We start from the raw sequence: 15,391 nt of genomic DNA, 5'->3' as shown, positions 1-15,391 counted from the left end.
GGGCGTGGGGACGGATTCCTGCCGCTCAGGGACAGATGTGCGCCGCCCGGGCAGGCAGGGGCCGCGGCCGCACTGACGTAAGGGCAGCGCTCACTCACTCAGCTACAGCCTCCCGGCCGGACCCAGACCAACCGAAGGGAGGGGGGAGCCGCGCGCTGGGATTGGCTGGCCAAGCGCGAGCGCCCGCGCCGATTGGCTGGCGAGGTTTTAGAGGGAGTCCCGCTCTCCAATTAAAGGGCCCCGCCGCGCCGGGCTGCGAGCAGAGCTCGCCCTGGGCCAGCGATCCTGGCCATTCAGCCACCACTGTCCCCGCTGCGCGCCCTCGCGCCTCTGCCTGAGAAGCCAGGCGCTGTTTGTCCACCGCAGAAGAGGATGGCAAAGGTGGCCATGGACCTCAACCCAGGAGTTCAGAAGGTGAGCTGCGATCTGTCTGTACTTACCCAGATTCTTTCTTTCCCCGTTTCCCTCTCTGTGTTTGAGGCGGCTTACCTAGAAGTAAGGAGAAGGAAATTCATTAAATTCCGAGACTTAACAGAAAATAGAAAAGCTGGGAATACATGTTTGAGCTAACAGGCACACCCTCCAAATTTTACTCTTAAAGGCCGTCGTGTAAAGTTTTTGCCAAGGATCTTAGTTCTCTGATGATGCTAATTAAAATTTAAATAAGGTAAAACTTTTTCTGAAATGTGATTGAGGTGAAGGTTTGGGGAGGGGGTTATATTTACTCACAAGGAATCTCCCTTTTTGCTGTCATCCTAGCGTTTTGTGTTTTACACACACACACACACACACACGTCATCCTAGCGTTTTGTGTTTTACACACACACACACACACACACACACACGTTTCTTTAGTTGGTGATATTGGCAGTGGCAGCAATTCCAGCACACGGGAACTAATTTCTGTCCCCAGGGTCTGCACGTTTCCCTTTCAAGAAGGGCTGGCCGGGAGCCCAGAAGGTCAGGGGTGAATTACTGCCTGAGGGGCCTGCAGCTGTGCCCTAGCTCCAACCACCGCCACTTACGTACCTGCAGGCAGTTGGGAGGGGGCACAGGCCAGAGGCTTAGAGGACCTGTGAGCTGGGAGGAAGCCGAGAGACAGCCTAGACCAGTGGAGAAACTGAGGCCCAGCGTCACAGAGAGTTGCTCCCAGCAGGCAGCAGAGCCTAAGGAAAACCTTTGGCATCGAAACCGCAGCCCTGCCACCTTTTAGCTGCATCACAATGACCGAGTCCCTTTTCTGAGCCTCAGTTCCCTTGTTTCCCATGGGGGGATGATAGGTCCCACCTCCCTCACAGAAGCAGTAACAGCGATGGTCCCCTGTAGGGTCATCTCCCAAAGAGAACTTGGTCTTACAGGGCAAATTCCTCTTTAGACATTTGCCATTACCAGAGGCATGGGGGGGGGGGGCGGGTGGAGGGGGGCATGCAGGAGTAGAATGAGAAGGGGGAAAAAAAAAAAAAAACCTATGTCAGAATCAAGATGCAAGCCAGCCACTTAGAGGTGCAGGATTCACGCATCTGATTTACAGCTACGCCACTGCATGGCTGGCCTGCCCCAGACTCGCGTACAGAGAGTGCGTCAGACCCTTGTGAATGTGTACACCGGGGCAGACTTCATCAGGGCATCTCTCTGGAATGTACCTGCCCCCATTGCATTTGCCAGACTATGTGCAGAATCCAGTCACCTCTCCTCCTTTGGAATTCTCACCGCATGTTAGACCTTGGTAAGATACCCGGTAATTTCTACCACCAGAGAGTCAGGCACACACTGCTCTCACTTCTCTACCCACCTTTCTGAACTCCTGGAGGACAAACCTTTGTCGCTCATCTCTGTCCTGATGCAGCACGCCACGCACAGCAGGACTCAATCAACTACAAGTGAACGGGCTAAGACCGTGGTGTTCTCGGACAGTACAATTCGTGCGTTACTGTTTTCTAACTTGTGGCGGCAACCGGGATATTTGTGTGTCTGAACTGCCTCCCCAAATTCAGCCAACGTAAAAGAGTTCAGAGCTAAAGGGGCAGCGTCTCACTGTCCCCTGGAAAATCAGATGGTTCGGGGTGCTTTCACTACAAGCTAGTGGACGGTTAGTGGGTGAAGGGAAACAGGATACACGGAACACCCCTCCCCAGCACCAGCCCAGGCCACCGCTCGGAGGAAGGCTTGCTTTTACTTTCCTTTGCATGGGAGCGTGTGATTATCCGGATTAGAGGTGGGACACAGCCTCCGACCTGTCACCCTCTAGTGCCAACTTCCTTGGCCTGCAAAGCGTTTATTTTCCATTTAGATCCAATTACAGGCTTAGCGGAAGAATGTGGTGGGTAGAGATGAAAGGGCGGGTATTTTTTACCCTTTGGGACTGTGACAGAGGAGGATGACCACTTGGTTGATTAACCCATGTCATCAACTCAGAAAGTCAAGAAAAGGGAAGGGAACGGGGGGAAAGCGCCACTTGCTTTTGTATAAGCTTGTGCTTCCTGAGCTGTACAGCGGTGATTAAACACTGGGTCACGTCAACAGCACGCTGCACAACTTTTATTGCATAATTTACTTTCAAAATCTGCAACAGTGGGGGTTTTCTAACATTTGGCTTCAGGAGGCATAATCACACTTAGGCATTCTGAAACAATTTCGTAGCCCCTTAGAGCTTCAAGGGACCTGTTTACAAAATGAGAAATGATTTCAAATGGGCTACAAGCTGACTCCACTGCCCTGCCCCCAAAGGGATGGGCGCTGCAGGGAATCCCTAGCAGCTGGAAAGTCAGAAAAAAAGTCTTCAAGAGAGAGAACATAAAATCCCAAACCTGGAGTAGGCTTTGAGACCATCTATCCAATTCCGGGCAGACAGGGGGACTGGCCGTGGGTCACATCCATAGTTCGTGGCAGGGCGTAGAAATAGTTCCCTACGTCCTCTCATCTGTGCTGAGTCGAATGCTCCCGTTGGCGGCTCTTGAGTCATGATTTGTTTTTCAACTGGGAAAGAGGTTTCCTAGCATGGAGAGTTTCCCTGAGAATCAGGAACTAGCCACCATGCCCTGGTAACAAAAAGCCTGGAAGGCCAAATGCCATTTCTCTTGGTGGAATCAACCACCACTGTGGATGTGTTCTTCTCTTGTTTATTAAGCAGTTAGTATTCTTGTAACCAGATCTGGGTTCAAATCCCAGCTCCACCACTTACTAGCTGTGTGCTCTTGGGTAAGCTTCTGAGTCTGCGTCCTCATCTGAAAATTGGGAGACACTAAAAGCATCTCCCTCCCAAGGGGCCCGTGATCGTGAAATGAGCTGATGCGTACAAAGGGCTCAGCACACGAGCGCAAATAGATGTAGCCATTGTTATTGTCAGTGGTGGTTGTGTATTTCAGCGGGTGTGTGATTGCTGAAAGGAGTCTTTTGGGGAATGAGGGACGTGCTCTTTTTTCTTCAGCTGACTGACCCGTCTGACGAGTAACTAATTTTCATTCGGCTGAGCGAAAGCCAGCTGCTCAGCCTTGATAACCTACAGCAATGACCGATGACCTTGTCTTCATTCTAGCCCAACAGATACAAAATCTGCTTACACAACAGAGGTCATCAGTCACTGAGCATTTCACTCTGGAGTGCTGGAATGGTAGGCCTGGAAGCAGACACAGAGCTCTTTTCACTTTATAGATTAGGAAACTGAGACCCATACAGGTCAAGCCCCTTCTCTGAGATTGCTAAGAAGGTGGGCCAGGGCCCAGTAGGCTCTGTAAGAATACAGGCCCCTTGGCTGCCAAAGAGCCATTTGCAGGAGTTTGGAAAGGACTAGAACAAAAAGATCAGAGAGCACGTTCACTGCTGACTGTGAGTGTGCCAGTGGACCGGCTCCGGAGGGTTCTCTTTCTCACCCCTCAGCACCATGTCAGAGGAGCATGAAAGAATGGTTCGTCCTAGTGCATTGCCAGGTTCAGCTGGGCGTCCCCCTCCACGCTTCTCCACATCACGTCCCTCCTGGCTTTCCTGTCCTCCAGCTCTGCCCTCCCCTCCATAATTCAGCCCTTCCTGCTTTCACCTCCAGTTCCTGCCGCATGCAAAACTGCTGGCACACTGCCTCGGCCAGCCAATCCAACATCAACACGGCTCCTCGAGAATTGTCCTTGGCTTCCTCCATCTTAGAAATATATTAAGCTGTCACTTAAAGACTTTAATAGCCAAGCCATTGGATACATGCCCATAGGTGTATAAACAACTTGGCCCAAAGAGAGCCATATTAAAAAAAAGAAAGAGAAAGAAAGAGAAACAAAGAAAGAGAGAGAGAGAGAAAGAATGAGAGAGAGAAAGAAAGAAAGAGAGAGAAAGAAAAAGAGAGAAAGAAAGAAGGAAAGAAAGAAAGAAGGAAGGAAAGAAAGAAGGAAAGAAAGAAAGAAAGAAAGAAAAGAAAGAAAAAGAAAGAAAGAAATTATCCAAGTCCTTCTTAAAGATCTCCCCAAACAGATGCTGAAGCCACTGCTTGTAAGTTGCAGATGCTTGTCATGTTGTGCAGACACGTCTGAATATATGGGGTTGCAGTTGACAGCTGACTTGCACCAATGCATCCACCCCCTGAGGTGGTGGAAGGCAGGGAAAGGTACCTCACAGATCATCTCTCGGCTTTATTCTAAGCCATCTCAGCTCCAAGGCCTTCTCGCAGCCCAGGGCTTACCAGCAGTTCTACAGGCAGGACAGGGGAAAAATGACTTTGGTATTCCCCTCTGGATCCCGTGGTATCCCTTACGGATCTTCCCGTAGTTTGATCTTCTCTCCATGTTAACTGACTAAAGGTGACGAGGGAGAAAAAGAATGGGCTACCTTCAGCAAAGGCCTGGGGACCAGGAAGGAGGGACAGGTGCACAGACTCACATGGGCATCTTCCTTTCCCACCCCCGCTCCTGCTACTTCCGGTGAGGGTAAGTCAGGAGCAGACAAGTCAGGGAATAGTTCCTCCTGTAACACCCCCCCGCCACCCCGCACTAGGGTCAACTGGGCTCCACAAGAGGTATTACATTTGACTGTGGCAAGGAGAATCTTTCCTTCCAATTTGCACATTCAAAATAGTGTCTGTATAATAAAGTGGAAATCTGTCCTGATAAGCACAGACCCTGGGAGTTCTTATCTCCCCAGTGTTTATCCGACACCATTTAAATATGTATCATAAGAAAAGTTTTCTGGCTGGGGCGGGGGTCGAGTCATTACAGTAACCGCAAGCACTTACTGGTGACTTTGGGTAGGTCACTTTCCCTAGGAAGTGGCCGACCTTGAATGACAACTGGACTTCGTTCCCCCTGCAGTCCACTGACCTCTCCTGGATACCACACTGTCTCCCAAATAACACATGCTTATGGGAAGACAGGACTAAAACTCAGTTCCACTAAAAGCAGAATTGGGGAACAGCTTTTCGGGACCTCCAGAAAGAAGAGACAGCTGCTGCTCTCTAAGTGGCTTTGTTTGGAAGTATCCCCCTCTTCCCTTTCATTTGCTAATAGGAAGAGGATTTGGCTGGCAGCTGCCGTGACCCCACCAGATGCAGGGCCACCAGCTACTTGTACAGGAGACCCTCAAGATCAAACCGTTTCCTTAACGCAACATTGGGGCTATCCTGAACCCATTCTGGGAGCTGAGCACATATCCATGGCACAGATCTGCAGATGCGCCAGAAATGCTGTCTAGATAGCTTTTCTAGAAAGAGTAAAACAAGAAGTCAGGTCTTCTATGTAGGCCAAGACTCTCTTAGTGGCAGAAACTTGTATTTCGTATCAAGCCTAAATATTTGATGTGGAAATCCAGTTGCTCGCTGTCTGCTCTTTTATATGAGACGTGTTTACATGTTTTCTCAGAAAGGATGTGCTGGTCTTACTTTCATCATCCATTTGGGCTCTTGTCCCCTAAGGATCTGCAGGAAGACTCATCTGTTCTCTGTTAGGATGGACAAGTTTGGGGAAGGGCACAAGAAAGGAAGGAAAGATGTCTTTTGAGTACACTCAGGATGCTTGATGTCTTCTCACATCCTATCTCTCTTCGCCTTTAGGACTACTGTGCAAAAATATTAATATCCTTTTTACACATGAGTAAATGAACGCTAAGAGTTTAAATGACTTGCCTAAGATCATATGATGACAAGTTAAGAACTCATACCCGGTCTTCTCCGATTCTAAAACTGAAGCTCTTTCCACTACAGGAGGAAACCAGAGGCTTTCATCAGAAGCAGAAATCTGGTGAAGGACTAGGATTATTACTACAGGCTTCACACAGAGATCAAGGTCTTCCTACACATTGACAGTGTGATTCAGGAATGGCCCAGCATTTGCCAAAGGTTACCAGGCATCTGCGCCTCTCTGCTAGTTCTCGGCCACGGCCAGGTGTATACCATCACCCACGCCAAGGCAAAGCTATTTCCCAGGTAGAGAAGAAGGACTTTCTAGATTTCTCTCTTCCTGGGTTTCTAGAAGTCTGATAGAACTGTCTAGAGAGAAAGCTGGTAGAGAGACAATCTAAAGAATCATACAATATTATCCAGAAATTACTGAAGAAGCAATGATACTTGACAAAAAAAAAATCCTAGAGATCCAAGTTCCAGAGCTTCCAGGAAATTCTGTCCTGGGGATAAGCTTGGCCTCTGGAATGTGTATCTCTACGTGCCTGGTCAGCCTGACTCACGGTCTACCCAATAACACGGGAATCAGGACCAAGCAAAACAGCCCAAGCCCCCACCAGGACATGCTTTAAAAGGAAATAAGATTGCCGAGGGAGAAGAAACCAAAGGCTGTATTTGGCAAGTCACTCTTTTGAAGGACAAAGTTAGTGCCACGGTCCAGCCCATGGCGGCTGTTTCAAATCCACATGATGTGTGCATGGACTGATTGTTTTTTCCTCCTCCTAGTTTAAAACATGGGGTCCTTAAAATTAATCTTTGGAGAAAATGTGAAGGAATCATTATATAAAAGAGCTGAGACAGATCTAGTGATCTGCTTGGTCAATCCCTTCATGTGGCAGACGGGACATGCGGGGAAAATGTCACATCCAAAATTTACATGAGACACAGCAGAGATGCACTGACTCACAGCATCTTTTAAGAATGAAGGAGAAAAGGGTATCTTCTCTCTTCCGTCACTTCCATGGCCATGGTACCCTGACTTCGTGTCACCCTCATACCTTCAAAGCTCAGAAGGTCAGGTGAACATTTTGGCTGTGAACGTAGCTTTCGCCACATGGTTCAGAGGCCATTTGGAGAAGTGGCTAAACATGCAGCCTTTGCAAGCGTGGAGATCTAGACGTGACACGTAGTGCTGACATTTCCTAGGTCTGCAACCAAGTTGCTTGTCCTCTCTGGACCTCTAGTTCCTCATTTGAGAAAGAGAATTAATAACAGTGCTATATTTAAGCAGGAGTCTAATGAGATAAAGCAGGTAAAGGGCCTGGATGCGTAGTACATTCTGAAAATAATACTGCCTCCTGCTATTGGTATGCCCTCTCATCAGCCCAGTGCAGAAATCCCATAGGTAGTTAAGTTCTAGAACGTGGAAGACCAAGTTCAGCTCACTGACGTCACAGGTGGCTTCTAAGGTATCAGACTGCAGGACCTTCTCTTTGTAGCTAAACTTAGACCTGGCCATAAATAGACTCTGGTCACATCGTCTGCAAAAATCATGACAATGGCAACAATTTGCCTTGGGAGTGTGGTTGCCACACTTGCAAAAAGGAGCCCTCCCCTTTGCTGAGACCACTCGTTGGCCCCAGCTGGGTGATCTGACCCAGGCACTTACCCTCGCCAAGGCCTCGGATGTCTTGCTTATAAGACAGGGTAACAGTCACCCATTTCTTCATTTAGCAGATATTTATTTAGTACCTATTATGGGCTGAGCACTCAGTACAGGGCAATGAATAAGAAAGTTTTGGTTCCTGCCATGTTAACTTGAGTCCAGTGCAATGTGTTTTACATGACGGTAAGAGAAGAACCAAATAATGGCAGTGTTCTTTCACTCTGTGTGTTCCTTGACCTCCCCCATCACACACACACACCCCTCTTCCTCCTCTTTTGCTGTCTACCCTCAGATTTCAGCACTGCACACATCTGAGCCACTCCCAACCTCAGTCATCTCTACAGTGTAACAGTGAAATAAGTACGACAATTCTGCCCCCAGCTGTTGCATTTTAAACAGGGCACTGAGTGAAGAGAAGTCTGAGGCAAGGGGGCTAGTGGCAGCTCTCACGTACCACTGGTAAGCAGCGGCCCCGTCAGCCCCCTCGCCACTGGCGGTAGACCGGTTGTCTGTGCTCAGCCCATGTTCTCAGGCAGCTCAACACCCCAGGCTCTCTCCTTCCTGGTGCTGGTGTCAGAGGCACCAAAGGGCAGGAGCATGGGGTGAGAGCTCTGAGCTGACTAATGCCCCATAAGAAACCTGCCTTAAGAAGGTAGCGTCTATTTGGGCTATATGACTAAGAGGCATTTCCACGTACTGATTCACGAGGCTGCCCACCAAGGTGACTGACCTGGCTAATCCTCTGACTAGAAGAGGTGGAGGGAACGTGGAGCCCAGCCCTGCCCTCATCCTGGAAGAGAGCCACCCACCTGCCAAGGCACACCTGTGCTCCCCACCCCAGCTTTGGCCCTGTGGCCACCAGTGTCCTTGTTAAGGGGGCTGGCTCTGATGGGGGGAGGGGTCAGCATTTGAGGCTTATTTTAGAGGAAGTCTGGGAGGGAGATTTTGTTTTTAATCTTGTTAGTAGATAGAGGAGAGGTTTTGAACCGGGGATCCGTGGATAGAATTGAGGGACGTAAATTAAGAAAACTGTTGCATCCTTGTATACCCAACCTCTAACTGAAATATAGCGTTTCCTTCCATTATAAATGAAGACAAAAGCCCTGGCAGTTCAGCATCCCCTATGCCTTTTTTTGTTTTGTTTTTGTGTATGACATTTAAGTTAGAAAATGATAACTGGAAATAGACCCTGTTCCCTTCATACCGATGGAAATCTGATGTTTTCATAATCCTACTACAGCCAAGAGAAATGCCGGGCATACCGCTCATGCTTGTCCTTATTCTGAAATAACAGTAATTAAATCCACAGCTGGTCTTGTTAATTAATTTAACAAAGGCCCGTATGTTACTGAATTACAGACTTGTTTTTATATATTGGTATTATTTCAGTAATATTCATTTCCTTTGTAATCCTACATATTTTAATTTGTGCATTTAAAACATGGTTCTGAGAAGGGACACTTCCATATCAGACAGTCAAAAGGGCTCAAATAGATTAAGACTTCTGTCGACATAAAGCTTTAACAGTATTCTACACACATGCGTGCGCAAATATACACATGTATGCATATATAAACACACATGTACACACACAACCACAGTGGATTGAGATCTGAGGTCCTTAGAATGGACAAACTGGGTTCAAATCCCAGCTCTGCCACGTGTTTCCTATTTGGATAAATCACATTACCTCTAAGCCTCAGTTTCTTCATCTATAAAGTGGGCCTAAAAATTGTCTTCACAACAATAATCTATTAAGTTCTTAACACAGTATTTGACAACTAATGAATGTGTGTTACACAAGAATTATCATCACTATTGAAACAGCCAATAAGAGTGAAATGGTAAAGAGAATGAAAACATTATTTTGATGACACTTATTACCCACCTCTGATTTGGCTGACTTTAAGAATTTATTCTGCGCAAACACGTATTCCATGTAATTATTATAAGCCAGGGACTGAGCTGGGAAGCGGAGAAGTAAAAAGGAAAGAAATCCCAGAGGCTGATGGTTTGAGAGACAGAACAGCCAGTCTGGCCATCAGAGAACCAAAGCAGTGCCAAAGGCCTTGATCAGAGGTACAATCGAGGGAGTGAGGGAGATCAGAAGAGGAAGTACTTAACCTCACCTGGGGAGGTCAGGGAACGCTTACCGAGGAGACGGCATCTGAGCTGCGTGTTGAAAGACAAGGATGAATGAGTAATGGGATCGGGTCATAGGCCAGTTTTATGCGTTCCAAGTCTGAGACGCATATTCTCCATCTGATCTGATTTCTAATTTGGGGAATATCACCCATCTTGAACTACAGAGAAATACATTCCTACGTATCCATCCATCCATCAGGCATGTCTTGTAACTTTCTCGTATGAGAACTTGTTCCTCTCGCCTCTCAACCAAAACCCTTGGGGGTGATAGGATAGCAGAGCCTGCCAGCTGGCATGCTTGAGACTCCTAAGCTCAGCAAAGGAGTTCCAGCAAGCTCGCCCCCAGTCCGTTTGAATTTTTGCAGGAAGATGTAGATTTGTGTTGTGATCAAAGGAAAAAAAAGTTAACTGAGGGTATGCAACATATATGGAAAGAAAGGAACACACAGAGACACAGACACACACACACACAGCACACTCTGCAAAATTCAGCACGCGGTCCTTGTGAGCAGAATGTGAAAACACAATTGAGAGGACCGTAGGATGGTGTGTCCACCCCAAGTTTTATTCACCTTCCAATTCTCAAGTCCTTTAAATGGTAATTAGAGGAAAAGAAATCCTACAGAGGATTCCTTGATAAACTGCGAGGAGGAAAATCAGCCTTTCGAAATATGGAGACTTGAGTAACGAGATCCAGACTCTTGCATCAAAACAATTCCTTTTGCTCCGTTCTTCAGATTTCTGACTTGGTCTGAGCCTGTGGGTCTCTTCTTGCCATGTTTTTGAGCAGGTGATGCCTCAAAATGAAAACCATATGGTCTGGATATCAAAACGCCACTGGGATGAGTGTTGTCAGTTGATTTTTTTCAGTTGCTTGTGGTACGTTAAACAGAGGAGGGATAAAAATCCCAGCTGATTCCCTGCCAGTTATCTGGAAAATGAAATTCTGGGGATCATCCCTGTGTTTGCAAGGATCTGACAAAGAGGTGAGGTTTGATGGAAAAGTTGTGTTTCCTCGAGTCTGTCCTCATTCACAGCCAACAGGCCCAAACAGCCTGTGGAGAAAACACACCTTACACTAAGATTCACACTAATTAGAACGGCTCTTGTCACCACCCTGTACCTTTCCTTGGACCCAGCCCAGGGCTGAGACCATCACAAAGGAAATCATCATATCCTTATTTGAATAATTGTTATACTGTATATTTCAGCAATTAGAATTAATTTTTAAGAGGTAGAACGGGCCTTACAGGTTCCCTGGGTCAACTTCCTTGTTAACAAAGAAGGAGAGAGATCCAGCAGGTTAGGTCATGTGCTCAAGGTCACAGAGGTAATTAGTAGAAGAGCTAGGATTAGAATTCAGGGTGTCTTAGCATCTCACGTTCAGAAAGACTTAAAATCTATTTTGTCTGGGCTTCCCTGGTGGCACAGTGGTTGAGAATCCACCTGCCGAGGCAGGGGACGCGGGTTCGTGCCCCGGTCCGGGAAGATCCCACATGCCGCGGAGTGGCTGGGCCCGTGAGCCATGGCCACTGAGCCTGCGCGTCCTGAGCCTGTGCTCCGCAACAGGAGAGGCCACAACAGTGAGAGGCCCGTGTACCGCAAAAAAAAAAAACAAAAAACCAAAACTATTTTGTCCAAGTAGCCTATCCAAAACCTTAACTGGGAGATGAACCAGAGCGCCAGATGCTGTAAACAACCACTGGCAAGCACTGAAACTTCGTCAAGAGATCTGGTTTTTTGAACCCCTTTAATTATTAGACAGCTCTTTCTTATGTTGAGCTAAAATCTCTCTCTCTCTGCAACTTCCCACCACTCCCCATTGGTTCTCTCTGTTTTCTCAGTTCCTTAGTTCAAGGATGCAATGGCCACGTTTTTCTAACATTCTGGTTCTGGTTCACCGACCAAGTCCTACACGTTGGTCAAGACTGAGGTCAGAGCATCTATTTCCTGGCTTACTTCCTACCTGCTGGGAAGCCTAGAATATGCTTTTAACGGAGTGACATGGCCCACAGACAGCCCGCACTTTTTGTTTTGGCATCAGTTTTGGGACATGTGTCACCTCCTCCAGGTAGGTACTTCCATCCTCACCCAGTAGGGAAGGCCACTTCTGTGCCACCAAACTATCCTGTTCCTTGGAAGAGAGTTTTTTTTTTTTTTTTTAAGTGGAAAGACATGTCAAGTGAAAGGAAATAGGAAATTTTAAATCACTAAGGGAAGAACTCCAAACCCATATCATAAACACTGTTCCACATGCACAGTACCTGATTGATCAAAAGTAACGGGGGGGTGGGTAATAGGAAATCAGAGGCAGCTATGAAGGAAAAGAAGAAAACCTTGGTAAATAGGGTAATATCTTTCTGAAAAGCTTTTAAAGATGATTTGCAACGTTGTCATAGCTTATTACTCTATGGAACGCTAGAACAGTAAGAAAGTAGTCTAAGTTTTATATCCTTATGACTCTTGCGTCTGGAGAGAATGCTTAGTAAATAAATATGAAAGCTGGTCATCAAAATTAACTCGATTTAATTAAAAGATACCACTAAGAATCGAAAGACAACCCAGAGAGAGAAAATATTCATAGTACATATATCTGACAAAGGACTGTAACCCAAAATAGATAAATAACCTCTATAAATCAATAGTTTTGAAAAAGCAATCCATTTTTCTTAATAGGTGAAGACTTCAACAGGCATGTCACAAAAAAAGATGTCTAAATGGCTAATAAATGTAGGAAAAGGTGCTCAACCTCATGACTCATCAGAGAAATACAAATTAAAGGCACAATGAGATAGCATTATACACCCTACAGAATGATTGAAATTAAACAGTGACAGGAGCAAGTGTTGAGGGACTTCCCTGCTGGCGCAGTGGTTAAGAATCCGCCTGCCAGTGCAGGGGACACGGGTTCGAGCCCTGGTCCAGGAAGATCCCACATGCCATGGAGCAATTAAGCCCGTGCGCCACGACTACTGAGCCTGCGCGCCTAGAGCCCGTGCTCTGCAGCAAGAGAAGCCACCACAATGAGAAGCCCGTGCACCGCAATGAAGAGTAGCCCCTGCTCGCCACAACTAGAGAAGACCCGTGCGCAGCAACAAAGACCCAACGCAGCCAAAGATAAATAAATAAAATAAATTTAAGAGCGAGTGTTATAAGGGCGTGGAGCAGCTGAACTCACATACATTGCCAGGGAGAATGTACAGGACACACCCACTTTGGAAAACTGTTCGGTAACCTCTAATAAGATTGAACATACACCTACCCTGTGACCCAGCAGGGTCTATATCCATGAGAAAGGAGCACAGATGTCTACCAAAAAACTTGGACAAGAGTAGTTGGAGAAGTTTTATTCATAATAGCCAAACTCCGGAAATAATTCAAACTTTTGTCAACAGGAGAATGAATAAATAAATTATTTTACATCTACACAACAGAAAACTACTTAGTATTAAAAAAACTACTAATATATGCATCAACATGGGTAATCTTAAATAAGTTGGACAGAAGAACTCATACTCAAAAGACGACCTACTGTCTAATTCCATTTGTGTGAGATTCAAAAACAGGCACAACCTATCTACAGTGACGGAAGTCAGAACAGTGGCTAAGAAGAGGTTGTTACTGACTAGAAAGGGGCATGAGGGAACTTCCTGGAGCACAGGAAGTGTTCTTTATCTGGATGGTGGTCCCAGGGGATATACATATAAAGTACTCAAGTGAATACGTGGGATTTCTGAATTTTTACTGCATGTAAATTTTACCTTGAAGCACTGTTAGAAAATAATCAAGACAATATCTGACAAATAACTGGAAAGGGCTGCACATTCAAGCAGAAGGATGTGGGCACAAAGAGGTTGAGGGCTGAGTTCTTGCTTCAGCCCCGGGGAGGTACCACTGTAACAGACAGCTTTGTTCCAGGGAGCTGCCACTAGGACACTTTAGAATCTCTCCAGTGACTTTAGTCTGGCATTAAAGTTTCTGCGTGATGGGGCCCTGTTCAGCCTTATCCATCACTACAACATTCTGCTTACCCAACCTGATCTGTCAATTTTTCCCTGAAAACACTTGTTCTTCCTCACTCGCATACTAAAAGGACTTCTTCTCCATGGGCCAAAGTCCCATCCGTTCCTTCCTCCATGAAGCCTGCAGTGCAGACAAAGTTCTCTCTCCCAGCATGCATTTTGCTCTCCTACTGAATGGACGTTTAGTTCCCCAAATGGTCCTGGAACACGTGTTATCACTGTCCCACCCGCCTAACTCCTGTCCCGTAACATCTTTTTTGTCCCTACATCCTCCATTAGTAAGCTCCTTGAGGGCAGGGATTGTGCCTTAATTCTCCTTTGTGTCACCTCGGAAAGGCTGGCATACAGTAAGGGCTCAGTAATATTATGGACAGAAAAGGAAATGGGATGGAATCAGGATACAGGAGAGAGAAGGAAAGGTATCAAAAGAAGTGAGAGCAGGTTGGTTCTCCTTCCTGACAGAGACAAGGAATCCTGAGAGGATAGAAACGGGGAGAGAGAAGATGGGGTCGGAGGACACAGACAGACATGGAATAGACTAGGTGAGACTATTAACCTCTTCCACAGCCCCATACACGTTGCTTAATCTAAAACCTTCTTGAGGGGGATGGGGAAGACACCGTTCCAAAGCAGACTCGGAACTTTTGAAGTCTGGTCCCAAGTTTTATTATCCTCCTTCAGACTCATCTATAAAAGGATGGACTTTAAGATGGCAGATGAGCCAAGCTTTCATTTGTTCCCTTCCTTCAGACAACAAACTGAAACCTTCGTCTGAACCTTGAGGCCCCCTGTTTCTGGCTGGAAGTCTCTTGAGACCAAACTCCAGTGATTTCTCTGATCTGGGGAGGAAGTTGGCTGGGACCTCTCAACAACGCCAGCCGCATCTCAGAAGGGTTGGCCCTTCTGAGAGATAAGATCCAGAGGGACGACTGAAAACTGGCTGAAATTTAGTCCAAACCACTCATAGCTCAGGCCGATATCTACTTTAAGTTTCTAGTCCTTAATGAATATTTATACCAAAATAGAGCCAGTGGAAAAGTTCCATCTGTGTGGATTTTAAGAGTTTTGCCTTCCCTCAGCCACGTTAACAAACTCAGGAAAGTGGCAGGATTCCTGCCAAGCACATGCTCTTTGAAGTGCAAGAAATTCTGAGAAGGGCCCTGGACCCATCATATTTCTTCTCATCCTGAAGGCTCAAGAGTCGGCATTCCCTTCTTTAAAAATGCTTAGTATCAACACCTCTCGGTACTTTACAGCTTCAGCCCAGCCTTTGACACTGTGCTGACCGTGAGCGCTTTTTTGAAAGAGTAGATAAGCCTATTCAAAGCTCCGCTGGGCGAAATTGCTTTGCTGGTTGCTATTTCTTCCCATCTTTTGAAAATCTGAATGGTCTAGTTAATCACTTTAATTCTCCTCTTTACTCTGCGAGTGGAAAAATGGCCCCACATTTTCTCCTCACTTTTATTA

General features: G+C 46.5%; 1 protein-coding gene across 3 annotated transcripts in view; it reads left to right on the top strand.

Annotated features, from left to right (window-relative positions):
* The first annotated feature begins 247 nt into the window (after positions 1-247).
* The window catches only part of LMCD1 (LIM and cysteine rich domains 1), a 57,607-nt gene continuing 42,463 nt past the window's right edge, over positions 248-15,391 (top strand). The window contains exon 1 of one of the 3 annotated variants that reach the window (XM_027093918.1): positions 248-414. In XM_027093918.1, coding sequence (XP_026949719.1) covers positions 373-414 — 42 coding nt within the window. In that variant the 5' untranslated portion in view covers positions 248-372. The remainder of the gene's footprint in view (positions 415-15,391) is intronic. The other 2 variants (XM_027093921.1, XM_027093920.1) reach the window with 2 other exon arrangements.

This window comes from Aethalodelphis obliquidens, unplaced genomic scaffold (genome assembly GCF_003676395.1).
Source record: "Aethalodelphis obliquidens isolate GAN/ISIS:26980383/991018 unplaced genomic scaffold, ASM367639v1 scaffold86, whole genome shotgun sequence".
Lineage (NCBI taxonomy): Eukaryota > Metazoa > Chordata > Mammalia > Artiodactyla > Delphinidae > Aethalodelphis > Aethalodelphis obliquidens.
This window is presented reverse-complemented; position numbering and strand designations above follow the sequence as displayed.